The sequence below is a fragment of the Artemia franciscana genome, chromosome 11 (genome assembly GCF_032884065.1).
Source record: "Artemia franciscana chromosome 11, ASM3288406v1, whole genome shotgun sequence".
NCBI lineage: Eukaryota > Metazoa > Arthropoda > Branchiopoda > Anostraca > Artemiidae > Artemia > Artemia franciscana.
The window spans coordinates 18237640-18262101 of NC_088873.1; the positions used below are offsets into that span (position 1 = coordinate 18237640).

Sequence of the window (24462 nt, forward strand, 5' to 3'; positions counted from 1 at the left end):
GAATGCCCATCTAGCTCTAATTTAAATGAAGAATCACTGGAAAAGGTATCCTTTTGGATTGGTATCAACACAAGATGAGTTCCAGAAAAGAATGGAACATGCATTTAAGAGCCTCTAAGGGCTGTGCATTCTATTTGATGATCCCCTAATCTATAGAAAAACTTGAAAAGGTCATGATGACAAGTTTAAAGGAGTCCTGAAACAAGCCAGGAAGTCCAGTATAAAATTCAACAAAAGCAAGTGTCAGTTTGGTCTGGAAAAGGTTTGCTATTTTGACCATGTGATCAGTAAAGATGGCATCAAGTCATACCCCAAGAAGTTCTAAGCCGTTATTGATATGCCCAAATCTAAGACTAAGGAAGAGCTGCAAACACTACTTGGAATGTTGAATTTTCTTTTCAGGCATATTCCTAATTTATCATCAAAAAACAAATCCCGCAGAGACTTGCAAAAACAAAAGTATTTTGCTCTACAAGAGCGGCATCATGAATGTATCATTGACATCAATTAATCATGTCCATACTAGCATATTTTTTTTTATCACGACTGCAGGACCATTGAATTAAAAGTGGACGCCTCAAAACATGGCCTTGGAGCAGAGACATCTGCAAATAACAACATACTTGGTCATGCATCCAGAGCATTGAAAAAAAACAGATCAAAATTACTCACAGCTTGAAAAAAGAACAATATGCAATTGTTTACAGATGTAAACATTTTCACCATTTCATATAGGCAGAAAATTGAATGTGAAAACAAACCATCATCCATTAGAAGCCATATTCTCAAAGCCACTTTACTATGTGCCTACCAGGATACAAAGACTCATGATTCAAATTCAGCCATATGATCTCTCGGTTTGCTATTCTCCCAGCCCTGACATCCCTGTAGCTGATGCTTTGTCTCATTTTCACTTGCCTGACATCAACATGGAATTACATGCAGGTATTCAAGTCTTCATACATGCCATAAGAAACCATCTGCCTGTCAGTGATGCTTAAATCCAGAAATCAAGGAAAGACAAAATCAGACCTGCAGCTTGTCCAACTAGGAACTACATTCAAGGAAGGGTGTGGGCAACCTCTCAAAATCTTTGCCCTGTTGACATCAGATCATATTGGAATATTCAAAACAAACTAGCAGAAGTTGCTGAACTGCTGTTCAAGAGGCTGAGAATCATCATTCCAGCATATCTTCAAAACCTTTGGTACAGCCCCATGCTACCAATTTTGGCATGGAGAAAATAAAACAGAGAGCTCACATGCTCGTGTATTGGCCTGGTCTGAATCTTGATATTGAAAACTATGTTCAAAAATGTAAAACCTGTACAAAGTTTGCTTCAAACAACACAAAAGAACTCATGACCAATGCCAGCATTCCCATCCTACCATGGCAGCATATATCAATTGACTTGTTTGAGTAGAACAAGCAACAATACCTGATCACTGCCAGCTGTCACAGCTGCTATTTTGAAATAAATAAGCTACCATTCATGACTTCAAGGAAAATCATTCAGAAGCTAAAGGCCCAATTTTCCTGTCATGGCATACCATAGTTGATGATATTAGGCAACAGGTCCCAGCTATCATCATGTGAAATGAAAGTTTTCATGTAATCATGGGGATTAGAGCACAAGATGTAAAGTCCCATGTACCCAAGGTCAAATGGGCTTATGGAGAAAGCAGTCAAAACATGCTAGAAAATTCTTCAAAATCCCTTGAATGTGGAAGTGACTCTTACATCAGTAATCTAGAGTACCAGAACACACTGGTAGAGAGATTGGCTTTCCCTGCTCAGCTGCTAATGAGCCACCAACTTTGATCAGTCCTGCCTTGCATTTCCTAACATCTGAAAAAAAAAGTTTCTCAAAAGGTATTCATAGAAAACTGAACAAAACACAAGGTGCAGAAAAGTCCTATTATGATGAAAGAACTGCCAAAACTCCACACAGGGGATAAGGTTTTTATACAAGAAAAGTGGGGAATGGACCAAAGCAGAAGTTGTGGTTTGCAGCAAAAATCCACGGGCACACTTTGTAACAACAGTGAATGGGTCCTTGCTAAGAAGAAACCAGATTCATATATTCCAGCCCTATCCCTCAATACCTGAAGTAATGTTAGCAGCTCAGTGCCCAAGGAAGAGTAATCCAGGTTCCAATGAATCATTGTAAAAAAGGATAGTAGAAAAGAAGGTACAAATTGCCCATGACAAGGCTTATCTCTACCTCCAAACTAAGTGGTTTGTCTCCTACCATAACATCAACATGACACTCCCCCACCCATCTGAACCATGCACTTCAAAAAAAGTGTCCCCATGTTATAATACACTGACAAACCCAATTTCCACAACCAGCACTCTCCAGCCTAGTCCCAAACACTGGTCTGAAACTCCTACCGCAAGAGCTCATCAAATATGCTATGGCAGAAGAGTGGAACCTGTCAGAAAGATGAATTTATGAGTGACTAAGACCAGACTTCACCCACCTCCCAATATAGATTCCTAATAAAAAAGAAGGAAGACATGGTATCTTCTAGCCTGCCAAGCATGCATGTGCTTCCCCCCCCCCTCTGAGTGTTAATGCTATCCCATGTGCTTTGCTTGTTTATTGTGTGTTTTTATTATAGGTGCTTGGTCACCCATTTGCAAGTTAAAAATGCCTCTTTTTTCTAATTTTTCTAAATCAACACCCCCTCCAACACTCCCAAAGAGAGCAGATTCAGTCTGTGTTGTGTCAATCATGTATCTAGGACTTCTGCTTATTCCTCCCATCAAGTTTCATCCTGATCTCTGCACTCTAAGCATTTTCCAAGATTTCTGGTCCCCCTCCCCAACTCCCCCCAATAACACTGGATCTGGTTGGGATTTCAAATAAGAGATTCGAGTTATAAGGTCCTTCTAAATTTGAAATTTCATTAAGATCCAATCACTCCTTGGTAAGTTAAAAACACCTCATTAATCTAATTTTTAAGAATTAACCCTCCCTCCACCCCCTCCAAATTCGTCCTGGTTATGTCAATTATGTATCTAGGACTTGTGCTTATTTTTCCCACCAAGTTTCATCCCAATCCCTCCACTCCAAGCCTTTTCTAAGATTTTAGGTTCTCCTTTCCAACGCCCCCCCCCCAATGTTACTGGATCTGGTCGGGATTCAGAACAAGGGCTCTGAGACACAATATCCTTCTAAATTTATCAAATTTCATTAAGATCCAATCACCCATTTGTAAGTTAAAATTGCCTCATTTTTAAATTTTTTCCAGATTAACCATCCCTCCACTCCCTCCCTAGATGATCAAATTGGGGACATGACTATTTCTAGTTTAATCTGGTCTGGTCCCTGATATGCCTGCCAAATTTTATTGTCCTAGCCTATCTGAAAGTGCCTAAACTAGCAAAACTGGTCAATAGCACCATGGATACATTGAAAGCAGACTTCAAACTTTTAAACACTAAAGTGGTTACTATTGAGCAAAACCTCTCCACAAAGTGTGATGAAAAGACTACTCAGTTGATTGCCCGAAAAAAAAACAAATCTGCCAACGTCTCAGCCCTGAGTGCATCCAATATTATATGAATAGTGTGAGCTGAAAAGAATTGTGATAGTCGAAAAATAAATATTGTTGCACTTGGAATACCAGTGTCTGGTTACCCTTCTATTTTTATTCAAGATTATTTAGTGCAGCAGTATTTCATCAATCCTGGCGAGCTAATTAATGTTAGACGTTTGCCATCTCGTCCAAATTCAACCCCAAGCCAATGTCCTCCACCAGTAATTTTTACTGTGTCCAATTTTGAGGTTAAGAAAAAAATCCTTCAGAGATCGTTTGAACTCAGAGCGAACATCCAGTTTCGATCCAACCAATCCAGGGAGGATCGCCTTAAACATAGAGAGCTTGTTCAGCAACTGAAAGAGAGAATAGCATCAGGTGAAAAAAAAAATCTTGTAATCAGGAACTTAGAAATTGTCATAAAAAACGATGCAGACCTGCTGCAGACTGCAGTTCCACAGCAGGGGATGATTTTGGACTAAGCTGTAATGTTTCTCACTTGGACACACTATTGTCACCAGATGAGAGTGTAAATATTTTGTTTGTTTCAGTTGATGATGGTGCTTCATGTACTAATGAGTTGTCCTCAAGTAGTTCCCATTTTTTCAGTGCTAATTCAACAGTTTCTTCTGGTGCTTCATCAACTGAGCCTCTTTCTGCTGATGTATTTTCTGCTAATAAATCATCTCTGCACAGTGCAACCAAAAGTGCAACTCGTCATGCAAATGATATTGGAAAATTAAAGGATTCTTAGTGCGAACGCTGATGGCCTCTTCAACAAGGTTCCAGAACTCCATCTCCGCCTAGCAAAAGAAATAGTTGATATTGCAGCCATATCTGAGATATGCCCCAAAAATGTGAAACAGCCTCTTACAGCCCAAGCACTTGAAATCAGTGGATACCAACTCATATCTAACATTGAGTCTGATGCCTACAGGAAAGGAGTTGGAATATATATAAAAAGCAGTTTCAAGGTATGCACTTTGATTCCTTCTTCCCATTGCTGTGTTTGGGAGAATGTCTGGGTTAGACTGCAGTGTGGTAATTCTACAATGGTGGTTAGAGTGGTTTATTGTAGTCCTAATACTCCCTCTTGCCTTGAATCAGAACAGTATCTTGCTAATATTATTTCTGATATTATCAAAGATTCTTGCAACTAACATGTGGTGATTCTTGGAGACTTCAATTTTCCTGATTATGATTGGGTTGATGGTTCTGGTTTTTCAGCCAAAGAACAGGAATCTCCATTTCTTACTTGTCTGTCTGAACATTTGCTGTTCTAAACTGTTGACCAACCTACACGGTACAGAGATGGTCAAGCATCCAACATACTGGACCTAGTTATTCTTAATAATCCAGATTTGTGGACTAAAGATGAATTTCTTGCCCCTATTGTTAACAGTGATCATGCTGCTATCCTCACAGACTTGCGCTTGTCTACTACTCAACCTCTCCCTAAACAACACAAAGTTATTGACTGCAGGCGTATCTTGGAGAGACTTGCTGACTTTGATTGGGATACCATATTCACTTCAGACATTGAAGAATCTTTGCAGAAATTCAAAGCTTTATTGCTAGTTTTTGAAAAAGCTCACACTAGAACATTTTGGAGGAGACAGGCAAAAACACTAACCTTCATGACTTGTCTAACTAGCAAACTACTGAATAGTAAGAATCGAACCTGGAAACACCTTTAAAAAAACGAAAACAGAGGCAAACTATCAGAAGTAACAAAAAGCATGGAATGAGGCCACCAATTCCATCAAATAACTGAAGAAGAGACATGAAGAAAGGTTAGCTGAAAATATAAAAAATAATCCCAAGCTGTTTTGGAAGTATGCTTCTGTTGAATGTCGTGATAGGCACTCTGTGCCTGATTTGACTCATCATGGTCAGACAGTTTCAGACCCAGCTATTAAAGCCGAGATCCTAAATAACCAATTTGAATCAGCTTTTACATCAGAAACTGCTAGTAAGCTCCCAGCTCCCCCCTCATACATTGTTACTCAACCAATGCCACCTCTTGAGCTGACTGAGGAGTCTGTAATGAAACAGCTAGCTTTGTTGGATGTAAATAAATCTGCAAGGCCAGATGGCCTCCACCCCCATCTTTTGCATGAGTGCAGAACAGAAATAGTATACCCACTTTCAAAGCTCATTAGATTATCTCTTGATAGCTCAAAGCTTCCTGCAGAGTGGAAAGTAGCATAGATTACCCCCATTCACAAAAAGGGAAGGAAGGATTCTGTGGAAAATTACTGGCCTATTAGTATTACCTCTGTTGTTGTTAAGCTTCTTGAACGTATTGTCAACAAAGCAGTTATTGAGCATCTTGATTGGAATCATCTTCTTAACAGCTCTCAACATGGTTTCTGATGCAACAGATCAGTTGACACTAATCTGCTTGAGTCATTTGACTATATTACAAAACTACTGGAGTTGGAATCCCTGTTGAAATCATCCTCCTTGATTTTTCAAAAGCATTTGACAAAGTTTGTCATAGGAGATTTGAGCTTAAGCTACAATCTATTGGTTTGGAGAAAAAATTCTTAAATGGATTCTGGATTTCTTGAGGAATTGTGTTCACCATGTAAGACTGTTTGATGCAGAAGGCAATCCTATTCTCTCCTCCTCCCAGAATGTTATCAGTGGGGTTCCACAAGGTAGTGTTCTTGGCCCCACCATGTTCAATATTTTCATAAATGATGCTCCTCTAGCACTACAAAGCAGGATGATATATGCTGATGATTCTAAGGTAATTGGTCCAGCTAGCACTCTTGAGAACTTCAAAATGACCTTGATCTCCTTAGTGTGTGGGCGAAATCTTGGCTACTCACTTTCAATGTGTCAAAATGTCATGTTTTACACTTTGCGCTCAAGAATATCAATACAACTTACCCTACAAGGCTATGCAAACTTAAACTCCCAACTCTGGTTTATAGAAGAAGACAGGGTGATGCCATTCGGGTTCATAAACTTATTAATTGAAAGGCAGTTCCTGGTCTTCTTCCTCTGGCGTCTCAGGATTCTTGTACAAGGGGATATAACTTGAAGTTATCCAGGCGGCAATTTCTCCTCAAAGTGGCAACACACCCATTTTCTTACCAACCATGTTGCCAACCTCTGGAACAAATTACTGCCAGATACCATTGCTGCCCAAACCACAGCCAGCTTTAAGAACCATCTTGACAACAAATGGTCAAAAAAGAATGGAAGTATAACTGGGAGGCACTCAAATCAGCAACATCAAACCACTAGTCAAGTGGATGTATTCAACTATGTGTCATGTGTTATCAACTCTGGAGTTTCTACAAGGAAAAATCCTTATATCTCTCCAAGCTGCAATATAAGGTAAGGTAAAATAGACAGACAGACAAACCAACCGACAGAATTTGCAATCACTATATACCACTTGGCTTTTGCAAAGTGTCATAAAAATTGTGCCTGTTCATTATTCAGACAACACCCAAGTTGGTTCAGTTTACAGGTACACAGGTTGCAACAACTGAGATGCTTGGGAGATAAATATATATATATAGGATAGCCTATATATAATTTGAGATGTATATTGGCACATTAAAAGCGGTTGGGGTTAAGTATAGCAGGCCTGCATGTAAAATGTAACCTAGCCTGGCCATGATACTAACTAAATATTTAATGAAAACATAGATAAAATGTAGTTTTCCACTGAGCCAAAGCTAATTCTCTCTAAGTACAGACAACAATAAACTGGTTATTGTCAAAAATAAAGAAGGTGTCATGTGGTATGTTCACTTTATTTGTAGGTCAGAAATTTGGCCTGCTCCATATTTACCATAACATTTATTCAATATTCAGCACAATCACTTAGCAGAAACTGAATATCTAGAGTCTATGCACTATAATGTCCAGGGTAGTTATTTGGAAGTACTCACCTTCACTCCTTCTCCCTCTAGAGGGCCCTGAAATTCACCTACATCACAGGTCTATACCTATTGAAATTTTGACAAAACAACATTTTACCTTAATTTTCAGTTACCAGTTGCCTTTTCTCTGCCTTTAGTTCTAAAAATGCAATTCCTGTTATTTGAGTAGAATTCTGAGCCAAATCAATGTTTTTTTCCAAAACTTAGGAAACTTATTTGCATATTTTTAAAACCTTAAAACCTTGAGCAAAGTTTTGAAGCTGAAAACAATTTTTTTGGTACTTCATTCAAGCAGATCTATTTTGTAAGGTTTCACAGTAAATGTTGGTATTACTGGAACAATTTTGTTGGGTCATGAAACTATTGTTAATAGATGCATTTTGACTTTTTGAACATCTATTCTCTCTTGCAAAACTACTGCAAACTCACAGTTATGGAGTTATTCTGGCCCAAATATTCTTGTATTTATACATATTGAATTGTAATCATTTCCATTTTTGTTGATCAGAAATTTGAAATTGCTGACATTTTAAGACCAAAAATTGCTCTGTGGCTTTTAGAGACAATTTTTTGTTAGGTTAGGTTAGGTTGAGTTTGTGGTAGTTATGCAAGAGAGAAAAGATGTTCAAAAAGTTAAAATGCATCAATTAACAATAGTTTCATGACCCAAAAAAATTGTTCCAGTAATACCAGCATTGACTGGTTTCACTTCTATAACACACATATTTTTAAAGGTCATCAAAGGTTGTGGCCCTATAGAGGGAGAAGGAGTGGAGGGGGGTACTTCAAAATACCTTCCTGGGACATACTTTAGCCTTAGACTCATCCCTGAAAGTTTCATTTTCCTAACCTAACCCTTTTAAGGGATAGCTAAAACTCAATCAACTAGAATTTTACCAAAAAAGTAAATGATAACTGAAAATTTAGGTAAAATGTTGTTTTGTGAAATTTCAATAGGTAGGCTATAGACCTGTCATGTAGTCAAATTTCAAGGCCCTCTAGAGGGAGAAGGAGTGGAACTGGGTACATCAAAATACCTTCCCAGGACATACTTTAGTCTTTAATCCCATCCCTGAAAGTTTCATTTCCCTAATCTAACCCCTTTCTGAGTAGCCCAAAGTCCATCAACAAGAATTTTACCTTACTTTGTCTTCTTCTGGATTTAGTATTCTACAAGTTTACCATGGACTTTTCATGCAGGATATGTTTACAAAATCAAACGTGTCTGAGGTAAACTTGGCTACACTGCACTTTGCCTACTGAAAATATTGCAGAATAGTAGAATTTAAAACTCTCGGGTCAATAAAAGTGAACTTACAATGTAATAAATTTGTATTGCCTCCTTGATTTTATCTTCAATGTATTTCCCAGTGTAAACCATGTTTAGACAAAATAAAATTTATGCCTCAGCTAAAATTAATGTTTTCATTTTTCTAAATCCCTTTTTCAGTTCCCTATTTCTCAGTCCACAAAATCATATATGTTCTTTCTAATAAGTAATAGATTAAATTTATCACATAGAATTAATTTTTATTTGGCTTTCGTTTTACATATACCTTGAACAATGTTTTCATTTGTGAACTTCTTAAATTCATGGTTTCCCAGGAATTCCAAAGTTATTTTAAAACAAAGATCTTTGCTCATCTTTGGAGTATATCTAAGATTCGGTATTGGGTTTTTGGGTTCTTAAAGATTGGCCCCAAGTTTAACAGAGCCTATTGTAGCATCTTACTGAGCAATCATAATCGTTATACTCTTTATACATAATCGTTATACAAAAAAATTCTATCACAGGCAGTGAAATAGTAATGTCTATTTATAGAGCGACATGGCTTAAATTTATAATATATTTCGTGATTTTTCACTTGGCCAGTTTATATGGAAAAGTTATCGGTAAAAACCTCGGGAGGGCCTCCTTTAATCGCAAATCAGAAGTTCTAGTGCACTTCTTAAGCTTGAAAAGCGATTTGAGGACAGCCAGCCCCTTCGCGGTCATCCTCAAAGACGTAATTTCCGGTCCTTTCAATTACGTTAAACAAAATGGCTATCTCGAAACTTTGATTGGATGTATTTGGAGAAATGGAGGGGGATGGGGGGATAGATGCCCTCCAGTCACTTTTGACTATTAAGAAGGTCACTGATCCTTTCAATTTCCAATCGAATAAGCTGTTTTGAAGCCTCTTCGACAAAAAACGGCCATCTCAAAATTTGAATCAATTCAATTCAATTTATTTTCAAAACGGGCAGCAGACAAGCCGAATATTCGTTCTATCGTCAAAAAATAAATATATATATATATATATATATATATATATATATATATATATATATATATATATATATATATATATATATATATATATATACAATGTATACTCCACATTTACGAAATTATTTAAAAATAATTATATCAATCCACTTAAAATCAGTACAAAATAGCTGACTAGTCAAAATATAATATAACGAACGAACAAAAGCAGCAGACAAGCCAAATGTTCGTTTTAGTCATCAAAACACAAATACATGTTCAATCTATAGTCGAGACTTATGAGATAATTCAAAATGAAACCAATCGTCCGCTTAAAATCAGTACACAATACCTGACTAGTCAAAATATAATATAATTAACAAACTAAAGCTGTAGCTTTTCTTGCTTATTAGTACCAACATTAAAAAAAACTTTACAAATGAGTGAACAAAGCTTTTTAAATGTCTTGCGGGTCTTTCTCGATGTGGTATGAAATCGGGGAGCAGTATGGATCGATGGGATGTGCTGTTCAACACCCCTGTACCAAAATTAAGTGACAGTTTTTGTCAACGACTAGCAAGGGAATCTAGGCCAAACTGTTCAAGGCGGGCACAGTATGGGACTTGGGACTCTTTTGAAATTACCAACAATGCCAGAAATTGAACTCTCTCAATCGCGTTCGACTGCTCCTGTGTTAGGCCGTAATGGCAAATGGGGGAACAGTATTCAAGGCAAGACCATATAAAAAAAGTATAAACTCGAAATCTGATCTGAAACTCGTGATCTGAAGGAATTCCATGTTGGCACAGCAGCATCAGGGAGCTAACATCAGATGCATTTCGGGAAAATACATGGTCTGGTTGGGGATATCCACCCTCCGATCATTCTGAGTCTTAAAAAGAGCACCAGAACTTTTAATTACGAACCCAATGAGCCCCCTTCGAAATCTATACGATCACCCTTTCTATATATACCTTATATACCCCCAGGGCCTAACTTACAATTCTAGCCTTGAGGGCTGTGGGGGTTGCCATCCTCAATTACATAATTTCCGGACCATTTCAATTACGTTGACAAAATGGTTATCTCAAAAGTTTTCTTGGATGTAATTAGGGAAATGGTGGGCGTGGGAGGCGGTTAGTTGACCTCCAACCACTTTCAACTATTAAAAAAAAGCACTGGCCCTTTCAATTTCCAATCGAATGAGCTGTTTTTGAACTTTCACCGACAACAAATGGAAATTTCAAAATTAAGATCAGATTTATTTCGAGAAAACCTGAGGTGCAGTTGGGGGGAGGGGTTTACCCTCCCTCCGATCACTCTGAATCTTGAAAAGAGCACTGGAACTTCCGATTATCAATGCAGTGTGCCCCCTCCAAAGGTTATACGATCTTCTTTTCTATATATACCTTATATGTCCCAATGGGCATAACTTACAACCGATGCCCTGCTGGCTGTGGGGATTGTCATCCACAAAGACATAATTTCCAGACCTTTCATGTACGTTGAACCAAATGGCTATATCAAAAATTTTAGTGGATGTGTTTCGGGAAATGGTGGGCGTGGGAGGGGGGGGTTAGTTGCCCTCCAGTCACATTGGACAATGAAAAAGAACACTAGCTCTTTCAATTTCCAATCGAATGAGCTATTTTCGAAGTTATCTCAACAGCTATCTCTAAATTTCTATTAGATACATTTTGGGAAAATAGGAGGAATGGGGGGATATCCACCTTCTTATCACTTTGAATCTTAAAAAGGGTACTACAACTTTTGATTACTAATCCAATAAGCCCCCTCAAAAGTTTATACGGTCACCCTTTCTATATATACCTTTTATGCCCCCAGGGCATAACTTACAACTCTTGCCGTGAGGACTCTGGGGGGTTGTTACCTCAGACATAATTTCCGGACTTTTCAATTAAATTAAACAAAATAGCGATTTAAAAATTTCGATGGGACGTGTTTTTGGAAATGGTGGGCGCGGGAGGGGGGTTAATTGCCCTCCAATCGCTTTCGACTATTAAAAAGGGCACTAGCCAGCATTTTCAATTTCTAGTCAAATTAGCTCTTTTCACAGTTTCTAAGACAACAAATTACTATCTCAAAATTTCTATCAGATATTTTTCGGGAAAATATGAGGTGGGGGAGGCATCCACCCTCAGAACACTCTGAACCTTAAAGGAGAGCAATATAACTTTTGATTACCAATCCAATGATCTCCCTCCAAAGATTATATATGCCTTTTTATATGCCTTGTATACCCCAGGGCATAACTTACAACTCTCCCTTTTTAGAAGATAATTTTTATAGGTTTTAATTTTACAGGGGAAAATATATAAAACCACTGGTTGATGGGAATAAGGAAAAGGCTAATTCAATAAATCGTTTTAAATTCTATGTCCTTTTTAACAATAAAGGGGAGTTTTTTTCTTGCAAAATTACTGAAAATAAGGAGAAAGGGAAGTGAGCCACATTGGACTTGGAAAATGGTTGAAAATGCTTTAGGAGTTTTATTGTGTGCCAGAGGACGCTACGGGACACTCATAGAGTATCTCGGGGGCATGAACTGCCTCAGACTACCACGTTCTGACAATAAAATGGGAGGTCCCATTGTTCAAGTAAAAACAATGGTGAATTTGAGGGCTGTAGGGGGGGGGTTGTCATCCTTAAAGACACAATTTCCAATTGAATGAGTTCTTTTCGAAGTTTCTACAACAACAACCGACCCTCTCAAAATTTCTATCAGATGTATTTTGGAAAATACGAGGTATAGGCAGGGGGAGGACATCCACCCTGTGGTCACTCTGAATCCTAAAAAGAGCATTAGAACTTCTGACTACCAGTTCAATATGCGCCATCCAAGGGTTATTCGATCAACCTTTCTATATATACCTTATATGCCCCCAGGGCATAAGTTACAACCCTTGCCCTGAGGGCTGCGTGGGGTTGTCATTCTCAAAGACTTAATTTCCAGACTTTTCAATTACGTATAACAAAATGCCTATCACAAAATTTTAATTGGATGTGTTCGGGGAAACGGTGTGCTTGGAAGGGGGGGGGGGTTGGTTGGTTATCCTACAATCACTTTCGACTATTAAAAAGCACACTGGTGTTTCAATTACTAACTGAACGAGCGGTTTTCAAAGTTTCTCCGACGACAAATGACCATCTCAAAATTTCTGTCAGATGTATTTCGCGAAAATACTAGGGGTGTGTGCGTGGAGAGAGGGGTATCCACCCTCTGATCACTTTGAGTCTTAAAAAGGGCACTAGCACTTCCGATTACCAATCCAATGAGCCCCTTCCAAAGTTTATACGTTCATTCTTTCTATATACATTACATGCCCCTTGGGCAAAATTTAGAACCCTTACCGTGAGGAGCCTGGAGGGCTGTCATCTTCAAAGACATAATTTTTGGACCTTCCAATTACATTGAACAAAATGGCTATTTTTGTTATATGATCTTTGAACTATTTTTAACATAATGGCTAATCGTCCGTTATTACAGTTATTTTTTTTAAATAATCCCCCACTAGTGTAAAGAGCTAGAGGTTGCGGAAGAAAAGCCCCTTTCATATACGGAGTAATTTCTGTTCGTTTTAAGTTTTAGTGTTGCTCCTTACCTTCATTAAAAAAAACTGTTTTTTTTTATTTAATTTCAGGACGTTTTGAAATAATGCATGTTTTGATCTTGGCTCTCCGCATATAAAAATTTAAAACGAAATTTGCATATTAATTTTCTTTTGGCTAAATAGCTTTCTCATAGTTTTAATCGGAAGATTTTGAGAAAAAAAGCGAGGGAGGAGGCCTAGTTGCCCTCCAATTTTTTGATTACATAAAAAGGCAACTAGAACTTTTAATTTCTTACAAACATTTTCATTAGTAAAAAATATGCGTAACTTACGAATTAACTTACGTAACGATCTTCAATATTCGTATGTTTTTATTACGTATATGAAGGGTTTCACCCCTCGTCTATGCCTCGCTCTTTACACTAAAGCTTAAATTTTGTCCCAATTCCTTAACAACGACCTCTGAATCACAAAGGCCGTAGAATAAACAGTTGAAATTACTTAAAATACTTTAGCGTAAAGAGTGAGGTATTGCGAGGAGGTGAACCTCTCATATGGGTAATAATTTTTGTTCCTTTTAAGCTTTGATGCTGCTTCTTACGTTCAGTTGAAAAAACTTTTCATATTTTTATTTTTTCATTGTTTTTTTTTTTCAAATAATGCTAGAAAACCCTGCACCCCCTTCATCGAAATTCTCTTCCCCCATCAGAAGTTCCTGCATGGAAATATCCTCCCACGTAACCCCCCCCTAAATCAAAAAATCCTACTGAAAATGTCTGTACACTTCCCAGTAACCATTACTATAGGTAAACACAGGTCAAAGTTTGTAACTTGCAGCCCCTCCCACAGGGACTGCGGGAGAGTAAGTCGTCCCCAAAGACATAGTTATTAGGTTATTCGACTATGGTGAATAAAATGGCTATCTCAGAATTTTGATCAAGTGATTTGGAGAAAAATGAGCGTGGGAGGGGGTTTAGGTGCCCTCCAATTTTTTCGGTCACTTAAGAAGGGCACTAGAACTTTTAATTTTTGTTAGAATGAGCCCTCTCGCGACATTCTAGGACCACTGAGTCGATACGATCACCCCTGGGAAAAAACAACAAAAAAACAAATAAACACGCATCTGTGATCTGTCTTCTGGCAAAAAATGCGAAATTCCACATTTTTGTAGGTAGGAACTTGAAACTTCTACTATAAGGTTGTCTGATATGCTGAATCTGATGGTGTGATTTTCGTTAAGATTGTATGACTTTTAGGTGGTGTTTCCCCCTATTTTCTAAAACGAGGCCAATTTTCTCAGGCTCGTTTATTTTTATGGGTAAGACTAATGTTGATGAAACTTATATATTTAAAATCAGCATTAAAATGCGATTCTTTTGATGGAACTATCGGTATCAAAATTCCATTTTTTGGAGTTTCAGTTACTATTGAGCCGGGTCACTCCTTACTACAGTTCGTTACTACACCACGAACTTTTTGAAAGATATCACGAGTTTTGTTGAGCTGCATAATAACCAGGAAAACTAGTCATTAAATTTACTGTTATCTATCTATTTTTTATTTTGAATTTTTAACTAAGTGTTGACTCTTTTTTATGCACTTTGTACAATGAATAATGTCTAACGTGAAGTTCTTTTAAAATGATATATATATATATATATATATATATATATATATATATATATATATATATATATATATATATATATATACTAGTGTTTACTCGACGTAAAATGCAAATTCGGTAACTGTGCTGTGATAGAAATCTTTAAATGAAATTCTATTGTATTTTATTAAGCGATTAAACAGCTCTCTATGATTTTCCAGTGCCCCGCTAGTTGCGGAGAAAAAAGAACGGGAAAAAAGATGCCGTCGATGCAGAATCTCGTGCTTGAAGCCACTTTTCTTGTTTACTGAAGCTACTTTGTCGTTATTAAAGTAAAGAAACAGTTATTTTCCTATCTAATGGCATTGGACAAAGGCAGTTCTAATAGTTGATTTCTTTTTTTGATCTGACTCTAATTTTAAGCGCTATGGGTTATTTTATTTTTTACTATGGAACGTGGTAGTCTCTTAACAAGTTGCTAGCTGCCGTTGCAACCCCGATGATATTCTAGTGCCCCGACAACTTCAGATTTAGTAGACTTTCAGTTATTGTTGGCTATAGTGGGTTCTTTAACATAAACTTCAATAATCAGATATTTTAATAAATTGTATATGGTCTAGAGGGTAGTATAGGTGGCTCTCACCCATTTGGCCCGGGTTCAATTGCTGGTATGGGAAAGTTTTACATATGATGATGTCTTAAGGAAAAGTTATAGCTGTACTGATCGTACATACAGAAACTTCAGCTATCTCAATGACCATGATACAGATGAAACTTACATAATCCACATTTATAGTGAACTTCTTATTTCTTTACGAGTCCTCTGAAGTTTATACGACAACCCTTTTCATATGAAGTGCCTCCGAAAAAAAAAAAACAAAAAACATTGGAGCCGTATGGCTTTTTCTATAGGCAACGCTATAGTGTTGCCTCTGATTTATGCTATTGGCTATAGTTTGTTTTTTAACATAAACTTCATTATTCAAACATTTTAATGAAGCCACTTTTCTTGTTTACTAAAGCCACTTTATCTAGTATCTAGTTTTAGGTGCTAAGGGCTATTTTATTTTTTACTATGGAACGTGGTCATCTCTTAATAAGTTGCTAGCTACCGTTGCAACCCCGATAATATTCCAGTGCTCCGACAACTTCAAAGTAAGTATTGACTTTCAGTTACTGTTGGCTATAGTGGGTTCTTTAATATAAACTTCAATAATCAGATATTTTAACTAATCTTATATGGTCTAGCGGATAGGATAGGTGGCTCTCACTCCTATAAAGTATAAATTTAAACTATAAAGGAATTACTACTGTATTTTATATAACTATATCTGCATGCTTTTGCTTATGTTATAAATACTATTTTGATCTTCATATGCAAGACGATGTTAATAACATTTGCTATTAGTGTTGTACAAAAATGCAATTTTTCGTACAAAATCGATTCTATTTACTCTGAGCATCAGTGTTTTTTACTAGGTTTTAGCTATATCCGATGGAATTAGCATATGCCTTTTTTTTATAGTGAACTGTATCACGTAGATGTGACAAATTCCCTGATATTAATAACATAAGCTACTACAGTGTTATAAAAAAAATGCAGCTTCTCGTAAAAAAATTGATTTTATTTAAAAAATAATTTTTGTATTACAAAAGGTGTTAAACCCCGTCAACTTCCTTTAAAATGAGCCATCAAACAGCTCTCTACGATGTTCCAGTGCCCCGCTATCTGAGGAAAAGAAAGAAACGAAAAAGATGCCGTTTATGAATAAAATCGTAATTGCAGCCACTTTTCTTGATTTTCAAACCAAGGAACGGTAAGTTTCCTATATAGGGGTTTCGAACAAGGCGGTTCCAAAAGTGTTATTGTGTTGCGAGAGCAACACTTTGGTTTTGTCGTGTTTTTTTTTTTTTGTTCCTAGCACCCCGATTTCAGCTTATTCCTAGAAAGTGGTAAGGGTCTAACCTCTGCGGTTTTTACGGAAAGTGTGGACCTTAGGCCGGATTGATGAATATGACTTTACATTTTGGAAAGCTTCGTAGAACTCTTGCCTGGGGCCAAAAAGGATGGTTTTTGCTTGTCCTTGAGCCAGAGCCTATAGTGTGTGAAGTGAAGAGGAGTTGTATAGCCTATGTCAGAGAGGACTATCTGAAGTTATGCAGCCAAGCTTTCGTTTCATCAAACCATGTTTCTGCTTTCGAGTGGAAAGCTCCGTTCTAGCAGGCAAGCAGGCAGGCACCAGTTTCAAATTGAAGATGGACTAAAATCTATAAGTGTTACATATATGCGACAGTTACCCTGCCCCACAGCCAATATATCTTCTTTGAGTGATAAATAGAAAAATTTAGAGAAGCAAAAAAGCGGCATTTTCCCACGGGTCCGAAAGTGCTGCCGTGATTTCGGCTGAGTTTATCATTCGGTTTTTCGCACTTGGGATTGCGGTAGAGAAATGGTATCAGATGTGCCTCTTAAACTTTAAAAGTTCTCTCATTGCTAAAGAAATTAGAGTTTATCCTTTGCTCCTTTCTAAGTGATGACGTTAGGAAGTTGGCCTACGGCAAAAAAGTCAACTTTTGAACTAAGACAGATAGATTTTTTTTTTCGACGGCAGTCGATAGCTTTTGATGAGCTGATCAAAGTATATGTCATCCATTTTTTTGTACAAAATTTCCTTCATGAGATATACCAGTTTGAAAGTTTAAAGGGGTTGACAACTTCAGTAATAAGGTACACACTTAAACCAAAAATAGGCCGATACCAATTGTGAGACATATAGGGGAGTTGTAAGCAACAGTCGGCTGTTAGCTCATAATCATCCTCGGCAATGAGGGGTTCACAACTCTTACTAGTTGGTGTACCTATTTTTTGTTTCCGTTGTATTTGATGGTAAGACCAATTTGGTTCCAGTGGTAAGACATGTAGGGGACTTGTAAGTAATAATCGGCTGTAAGGCTACAATCATCTTTAGCAATGAGGAGTTTGCAACTTTTGCGAGTTGGTGTACCTAGTAAGTATTTTAGCATCCTTACAGATTAACAACTTCAGCGTTTAGTCGCAGCGAGGAAACAAAACCAAAGTGTTGCTCTCGCAACACTTTACTCGGCGAAGCCGAGCAAAGGTTACCGCAACACCTCACGTTGCCCATGCAACGTAGATCTAGTTTGTTTTTGTTTCATTCTAGTTTAAAGAGTTATGGGCTGTTTCATTTTTTACTATGGGGCGTGATCGTCTCTTACTAGGTTATAGCTACCGCTCCAGCCCGGATAGTAACTTTCCGTTTTTATATTCATCCCTCATTTATTCATATTGTACCAGTAGAAATTCATAAAACCCTCTTCTTCTTGTTTGGGTTATTATGGAGACACTTTCGCATAATTTCATCACCAGATTTGAGTTCCGGGAATTTATAATGAGAGATAAATACACCAGGAATTTTGTGTGATGAAAAGAACGAGTGTCAGTTTATTTAGCCCTTACGCATGATAAGCAACTAACTAAATTATTAAGTTTCAATAAACGCAATTGAATGCAATTCAGAAATCAAAATTGTACGTTGATTGCCAAAAATTAATTACATTAAACTTGTTGGACTCGGGGTAGGCTTCATTGGCAGATCATTTTGAACTGTGTTTGGGAAGTGTTGGATTGGCAAAGGAACTGTTTATATTTTCGTATATCCATTCGACATAACATTGAGAATAAGATTAGTTTTTAAGGAACACGTTTGTTCGATCTTTTGTATGGCAGATTTCCTTTATTTGCCGACTGTTTGAAAATGTATAAATATGACAACTAAAATTGACCAAAAAGGTAAACTGAACAATAGATCTGGAATTATTTTTTGTCGAGTTGAACAGTCGGAAAGTCTCTGGGTTTCGTCGGTATTTTGGGTTCGTTTACATCCTAGTTCCAGAAGACCTACACATTATGGTTTTTAGAATGATGAAAACTCTTAATAAAGAAATTTTTTTTTATCTAGCATAAATGTATACAGAGACAAAGATCTTCATAAGTACATATTAAATCCTTTGTAACTCCTATAGATTTACCAAGAACTCGTCAAGTCTCAAAATATCACCAACAAGGCACCAGAAGTTCAATGTTCACATAGAAGAAAAAAGCAAAAAACTTAAGATACAAATATATCCGTACACAGGGAAAAAAAGGAGGGAGTCTTCCAAATTTGGTTCCATAACCCCACTCTAAACCGGAACAATAAAAAAAAATGTAACCTAACCTTCAATTTTCTCCATGCTTCCCAAAGTTTAAAACAACTATTCAAAAAGAAAGACATTTTATGTCCTGTAAATATATACAAAAGACCAATTATCAGAATGAAACACCTTTGTTTACATTTTAAAAATCCACTTTCACCAATCACACTTGAGTGGAAGCAACCAGAGAATACAATAAGAGTAGGATCAGCTAACTGTTCATTTCCTCTTTCAACCAAGTTCTTAACACATTAAGCATACTCACTAGAAAAAGAAATTCTTTTTGTCCTCTTTTTTTTTTAGAGAGAGAAAACATTTACTATTAAACCAAAACAAAAACAGTAGTAACAGCCACCCCTATTAGTAAAAGAAAACATTAACCCCAGAACGAGAAGGAAAAGAACCCTTTTTATGTCTCTAATGGTATAGGTTGAAAATCCTTGAACGACGACGGATCAAAGAAGGTGCAAAGGGTCCACGGAGTCAATTTATGCGTCCAATTATACTGAATGGAAAACTTAGTAAGCAACACGAGGAAGTCTTATAGATCTGATAGCTGGTTGTTAGATCAGACAATTCTTCAAATCCTCAAACAGCCAAATTTTTAACATGCTAATCTGGCTCATTAAAAACAGTAACTTGATGTGATTAATGTCAACAATTAAGAAGCCACGACTGTTTTACAAAATTTGTTGCACCAAAAAATGCGATCAGCTAGTAGTTACAATGATGTAATTATTAAGAAATTTTTAATATAACAGATTGGGTATTGTTTCCACTATTGTTTAGTTGAATTAAATATAATAAAATAATTTTTTCTTCCTTTCTTGGCACATCAGGAAAGTGTATACGACATAGTTAGACATAGTAAGAATGCTGAAAATCATTAGAGAAAAAAAAATCATCTCAGATAAAAACATACAAAAGACTAAAGAGAAACATCACTTATGAAAAGAGGAAAGTTATGAAAAGGAGGACTCCACTGATTACACTTTAGGAGGATGATATGGATCAATCACATTTGAGTAGAAGCGACGAGAGAAAGTCTTTTAGCCCTGCCTGCGTGAGGAGTGTCAGCTAATTCTTCCAGTCCTCTTGTAACCAAGCTCTTGACTGCAGGGGAGTGTGCACTCACAATTGGATTGTTTTTATCAAAAACAGTAATGGCTTCTTCTAAATATTGAAGCTTCAATTCCGATTGAGATTTCAGATTTTGAGAAAGCTGTTGAATTAACGACAATATTACCGCCTGCGTCAAGGGACACGGAACAATACTAAATAGTTTGACGGGATCGACTTTTTGGCAAACAGACATCAACAGCTTCAAATCTTTTGCAAAAAGAACTTTTTCGAACGCTTCGTTGTAACAGCTCTGTGCTATCAATGTAGAGAGAATGACGGTAATATCTGCAACGACAGGCGCCGGAGTGGCTGCACGCAGAGTCTTATCAATAGCTATCTGCTGTTCCCTCATAATTCGACTAACCTCATCTCGTACCGATCCAGTAATGCGCTGAGCAAGCTGCGTAGAAGACTTTGCGTATACATCTGCCATCTGTTCACCAACTTCGGTTGCGACTTTGGCCCAAGACTGGGACAAACGTTCTGGGAGAGAATCCGTAATTTCATTCAAACGTTTCAAAGTAGACTGAAGAACTTGAACAGAAGCTTCATCCCCACATCTTTGCTTTTGCATGTGTACATCGGCAGTTTGAATAACTTCCTTCACTCCTCTAGTCAAAGCCTCATTCATTTGAAGAAACATTTGCTGACAAGCCCGGTCATATGAGGGGATTAAATGATTATAGGTTACATCCTTAAAAACACCTTGAATGACCTGGTTTACGGGACTGGCTATACTCTGACTCAACGCATTTAAGAATTCTTTGCTCTGGACAAGTTTAGTCAAATGACTTTTCAAAAAATCTTCCATAACGGCTATTCTCTTGATAATTTCCTTGTCCAGAGACCGTCTATTTGATTCACAGAAAGATTCTAGCTCTTGCTGAATTACTTTTTGAGCGGGCTCAAGGCCACGGGTAACCGCCGGAAGCAGCAATGACTTAATGTGATTTTCTACTCTGGAGGGCAGTGAACTGGCAACCGTCTGAGAAACCGAGAGAGTCAGCGCATCCTGGTAGCTAGCAATCTGTTTGCACATAATATCGGCTATTTTCTTTTCAAAGTTATCAGCTCGTTGGGCTTGTCGCAATGCACCGATTTCAGTAACTAAAATACTTTGTTCATCTTTAAGTGTCTGCAATTGTTTTTGCAAATTGACAAGAGCTTGTTGATTAACTTGCATTGAGTCTAGTTTTCTAGTTGCCATCTCGAAGTTAGCAATAGCATTTGATAGCAGATTTTCTAGGTCCCTTGTTTCACGACTACCTTGAGAGGGTGATTCTCTCCGAGCAAGATCAGGTAAAGGCGGGCTCGGAACTGTTGGCTGCCAATGAGGTGGACAAGAGGCATCGGGAAGTGGTGGCAATTGAGCTGGCTGAATCCCGTGGATGACATCAGCAAGCATGTCCATGACTATGTTGCTTTGCTGTGAATGACCATTACTTGAAGCCAGAACAGGTACAGGTATCATATTATTTGTTGGTACCATCGGTTGAGGCAATGGACCCTTGCTCAGAAGCTCGCTGATAGGTGACCTAGAAAAAAGAATAAAGACTAAACAGGTTAGACTAAAAAGATTAAGGTACAGGTACTATATTAATTGTTGGTACCATCGGCTGAAGCAGTCGGGCAGCATGACTTAAAGAAGTGGTTCCCTTTGAGGCAATTACAGCCTAGTAAACGACACAGCTTTGCACTAGATTTAGGTTAATGGACAATTCTTCTGGGTCTTGTTTGTTTTGGTAGGTAATTTTGGGCCAAGTAGCCTCTTCATAGCTGTGTTATTTATAACGAGTTCTGTCTCCATTGTAGTATTGTATTTTAAGGAAAGAATATATAATGAACCAGAGGTATTTAGGCTCGAGATTGCTTTTTCAAGATATCGACTGCAGTTGATAGGAGAACATCACAAAGGGCAGAAAACCATGCGATGACAAAGATTGTCCAGACTGAAACCTCAAACCTCTATTCAACTGGACGTCTCGGTAGATTTCTTGCTGTTCAGCTCAAAAACAGCTTAACCACTTTCAATAAATTTGAGAAGACGTTATTGGTGCTGGATCTACACGGGTGGAACTTGTTGCTTGCCTCAAGGTCATAGTAAATTCTATTCTTTAAATAATATTAAGATTACGGCACGGGATAACGGTTTCGCAAAAGTTTTATACCCTTTATTCTGGAACACCTTAATAATAATTCGTGATTATGTAATTGCCAAATTCCCCTTTTCCTCTATTGCCGTTTTTATTCTTTTTTTATTTACTGCAATGTTTTTGTAATTTAATTGTTAAGTTTACTGATTTGCTCTTTATCTTTGATGATTTTGCTTTTTTCATTCCTTTTAATTTCAAGTGTTTGACTTAATGTACTGTTTTGAATTTTTTTTTTTTTTAGCTTTTACTTGACATATAAAGCGAATTCGGCTCTATAGAGCTTGTGATAGTCTTTTGCAAATAAATATTATCTTATCTTTTTTTTATAACGAAACATTTTGAGACAACAATCGTGTTGACATTTTGACGGACTAATTCAGACGTTTTAAACTAGACTTGTTTGAATTTTCAGAAACTATCTTCTAAGTTTAAGAAACAAAATTAGAAATAGAGAACTGATTTATTCAGGTAGGAGGGATGGAGGTCATAGGAAGGGAGTGGGTCTACCGAGGAAAAAGGAAGTTTTAAGTTTTTCTTAAAAACTTGGTATTGATAATCGAATTTTGTTTACCCAATGTTATGCCAAGAAGATGCAAGGTGTCAGTAATAGTAGTATATGCCCCTGTAGAACCGATTAGTATAGAAGGTAGCAACTCGGATGAATTTTACACAGTCATATGAACAAATAGTCAAGATCCCGCGTAGAAACGAGATTTTTTTTTCTTTTACTTTATTTTTCACCCACACGATACATGAAATAAATATGGTGGAGTAAAAATAAATATAAAAAACACAAAGAGAAAAATAAATACACACACAAAATCAATGAAAAAAAAACGGATAAGACGGTGGTGAGGGGATAGGCGCGCAGATGCTGTACTAGAGAGTTTTCTGTGAAGAATCTCCAACTTTAAAGATCAATATCATTTATCAATACCACTCCTAGTAATCGCTTTTGTTGGAGGCAAAAGCCCAAAACGTTCCCTGAAGTAGCCTATTTAGTTTATTGAATTTAAAGCTGATGGCCAATTGAGAAGAATGTCGTAAAAATCGCAGTTACCACTACACCAACCAAATGTAGATATTGAGTCTTGTGTCAATAGCCGTATCTTAGTTTGAACTTTTTGGGGTTTTGAGACTACCGAATTTGCTTCTTAGATAATGATGAAGTGATCAGAGTTCGGAAGGGGACTACGGTACAGAATGGAAATCCGTCAGGTTTGTAAAGATCAAGTCAAGAATGTTGCCACTGCGGAAGGTCAATATTGTCACAGCTTGCCACAAGTCCAAGGCATTAGAAATCCACTGCTTGTTTGTTTGGTTAAAGTCACCAGCAATCACAAAAGCAGGCAGAGACAAATTTTTTCTCTTTTTTTGCCAAATTTTTTCTCTTTGTGCCAAAAAAATTTATTTTTGGCACATAAAATTTTGGCAGCACTGACATTGATGACTGCCTTTAAAAGTGATAATCTGATTTTATGAACTTGATTTACACAGAATTAATGTGTGACAATGACCAGAAACTATTAAGAAATGGCCTAAAATTTAGATCGGTGTTTATATGGATATTTTTGGGCATTGACCCAAAGTTTGATGTAGATTTTAACCAACTTAGTTTGTCGTCTCATTAATCCAAAACACTGTACAAAACTTTCAACTGCAATATTCGCACATTATAAAATCTTACAAAAAATGCAGTACAGTTCACCTAAAGGTCCCAAAATGCAATTCTACCCTTTGAAATAAAATTTCTGAAAGGTAAAAGGAACAAAGATGTGATAACTGTTATAAGCTGAAACTAAAATGCTGAACTTTCTACAGCCTTCAAACCATTATCATAAGGCCGTTGCTTGGGTTGCAGTAATTTTTTTCTTTTTAACAATTTTTCTTTTTATATGTAGATAGTACACAAATATTTATTATTAAAGTGAATTTTTCTTCTTTGAAACTAAGTTATGCATCGATTGTCAGATTAGAAGTAGTGGCGCAAATTCACGGAGATAGAAGGAAGATTTTTAAACAAATGAAATTTAAATGAATTTAAACGAAAAAGATATTATCATTATTATATTCTTGATTATTATCATCATTACTAC

The 24462-nt window shown here is 37.0% G+C and overlaps 3 protein-coding genes across 11 annotated transcripts in view; all 3 read right to left on the reverse strand.

The window, feature by feature from the left end:
- LOC136032914 (mevalonate kinase-like) overlaps positions 1-8849 on the reverse strand; it is an 86573-nt gene extending 77724 nt beyond the window's left edge. For 2 of the 4 annotated variants that reach the window (XM_065713370.1, XM_065713373.1), the window contains exon 1: positions 8769-8849. The gene's annotated coding sequence lies outside the window, so the exon portion shown is untranslated. Of the gene's footprint in view, positions 1-8590; positions 8686-8768 lie in introns of those variants that run through there. The other 2 variants (XM_065713372.1, XM_065713371.1) reach the window with 2 other exon arrangements.
- Positions 1-24462, reverse strand: part of LOC136032911 (uncharacterized) — a 155906-nt gene that overhangs the window by 114741 nt on the left and 16703 nt on the right. The gene's annotated exons all lie outside the window — the stretch shown is intronic.
- The window catches only part of LOC136032910 (enhancer of mRNA-decapping protein 4-like), a 115860-nt gene continuing 110552 nt past the window's right edge, over positions 19155-24462 (reverse strand). For all 6 annotated transcript variants that reach the window (XM_065713359.1, XM_065713355.1, XM_065713356.1 and 3 more), the window contains exon 11: positions 19155-21748. In XM_065713359.1, the coding sequence (XP_065569431.1) occupies positions 20107-21748 (1642 nt within the window). In that variant the 3' untranslated portion in view covers positions 19155-20106. The remainder of the gene's footprint in view (positions 21749-24462) is intronic.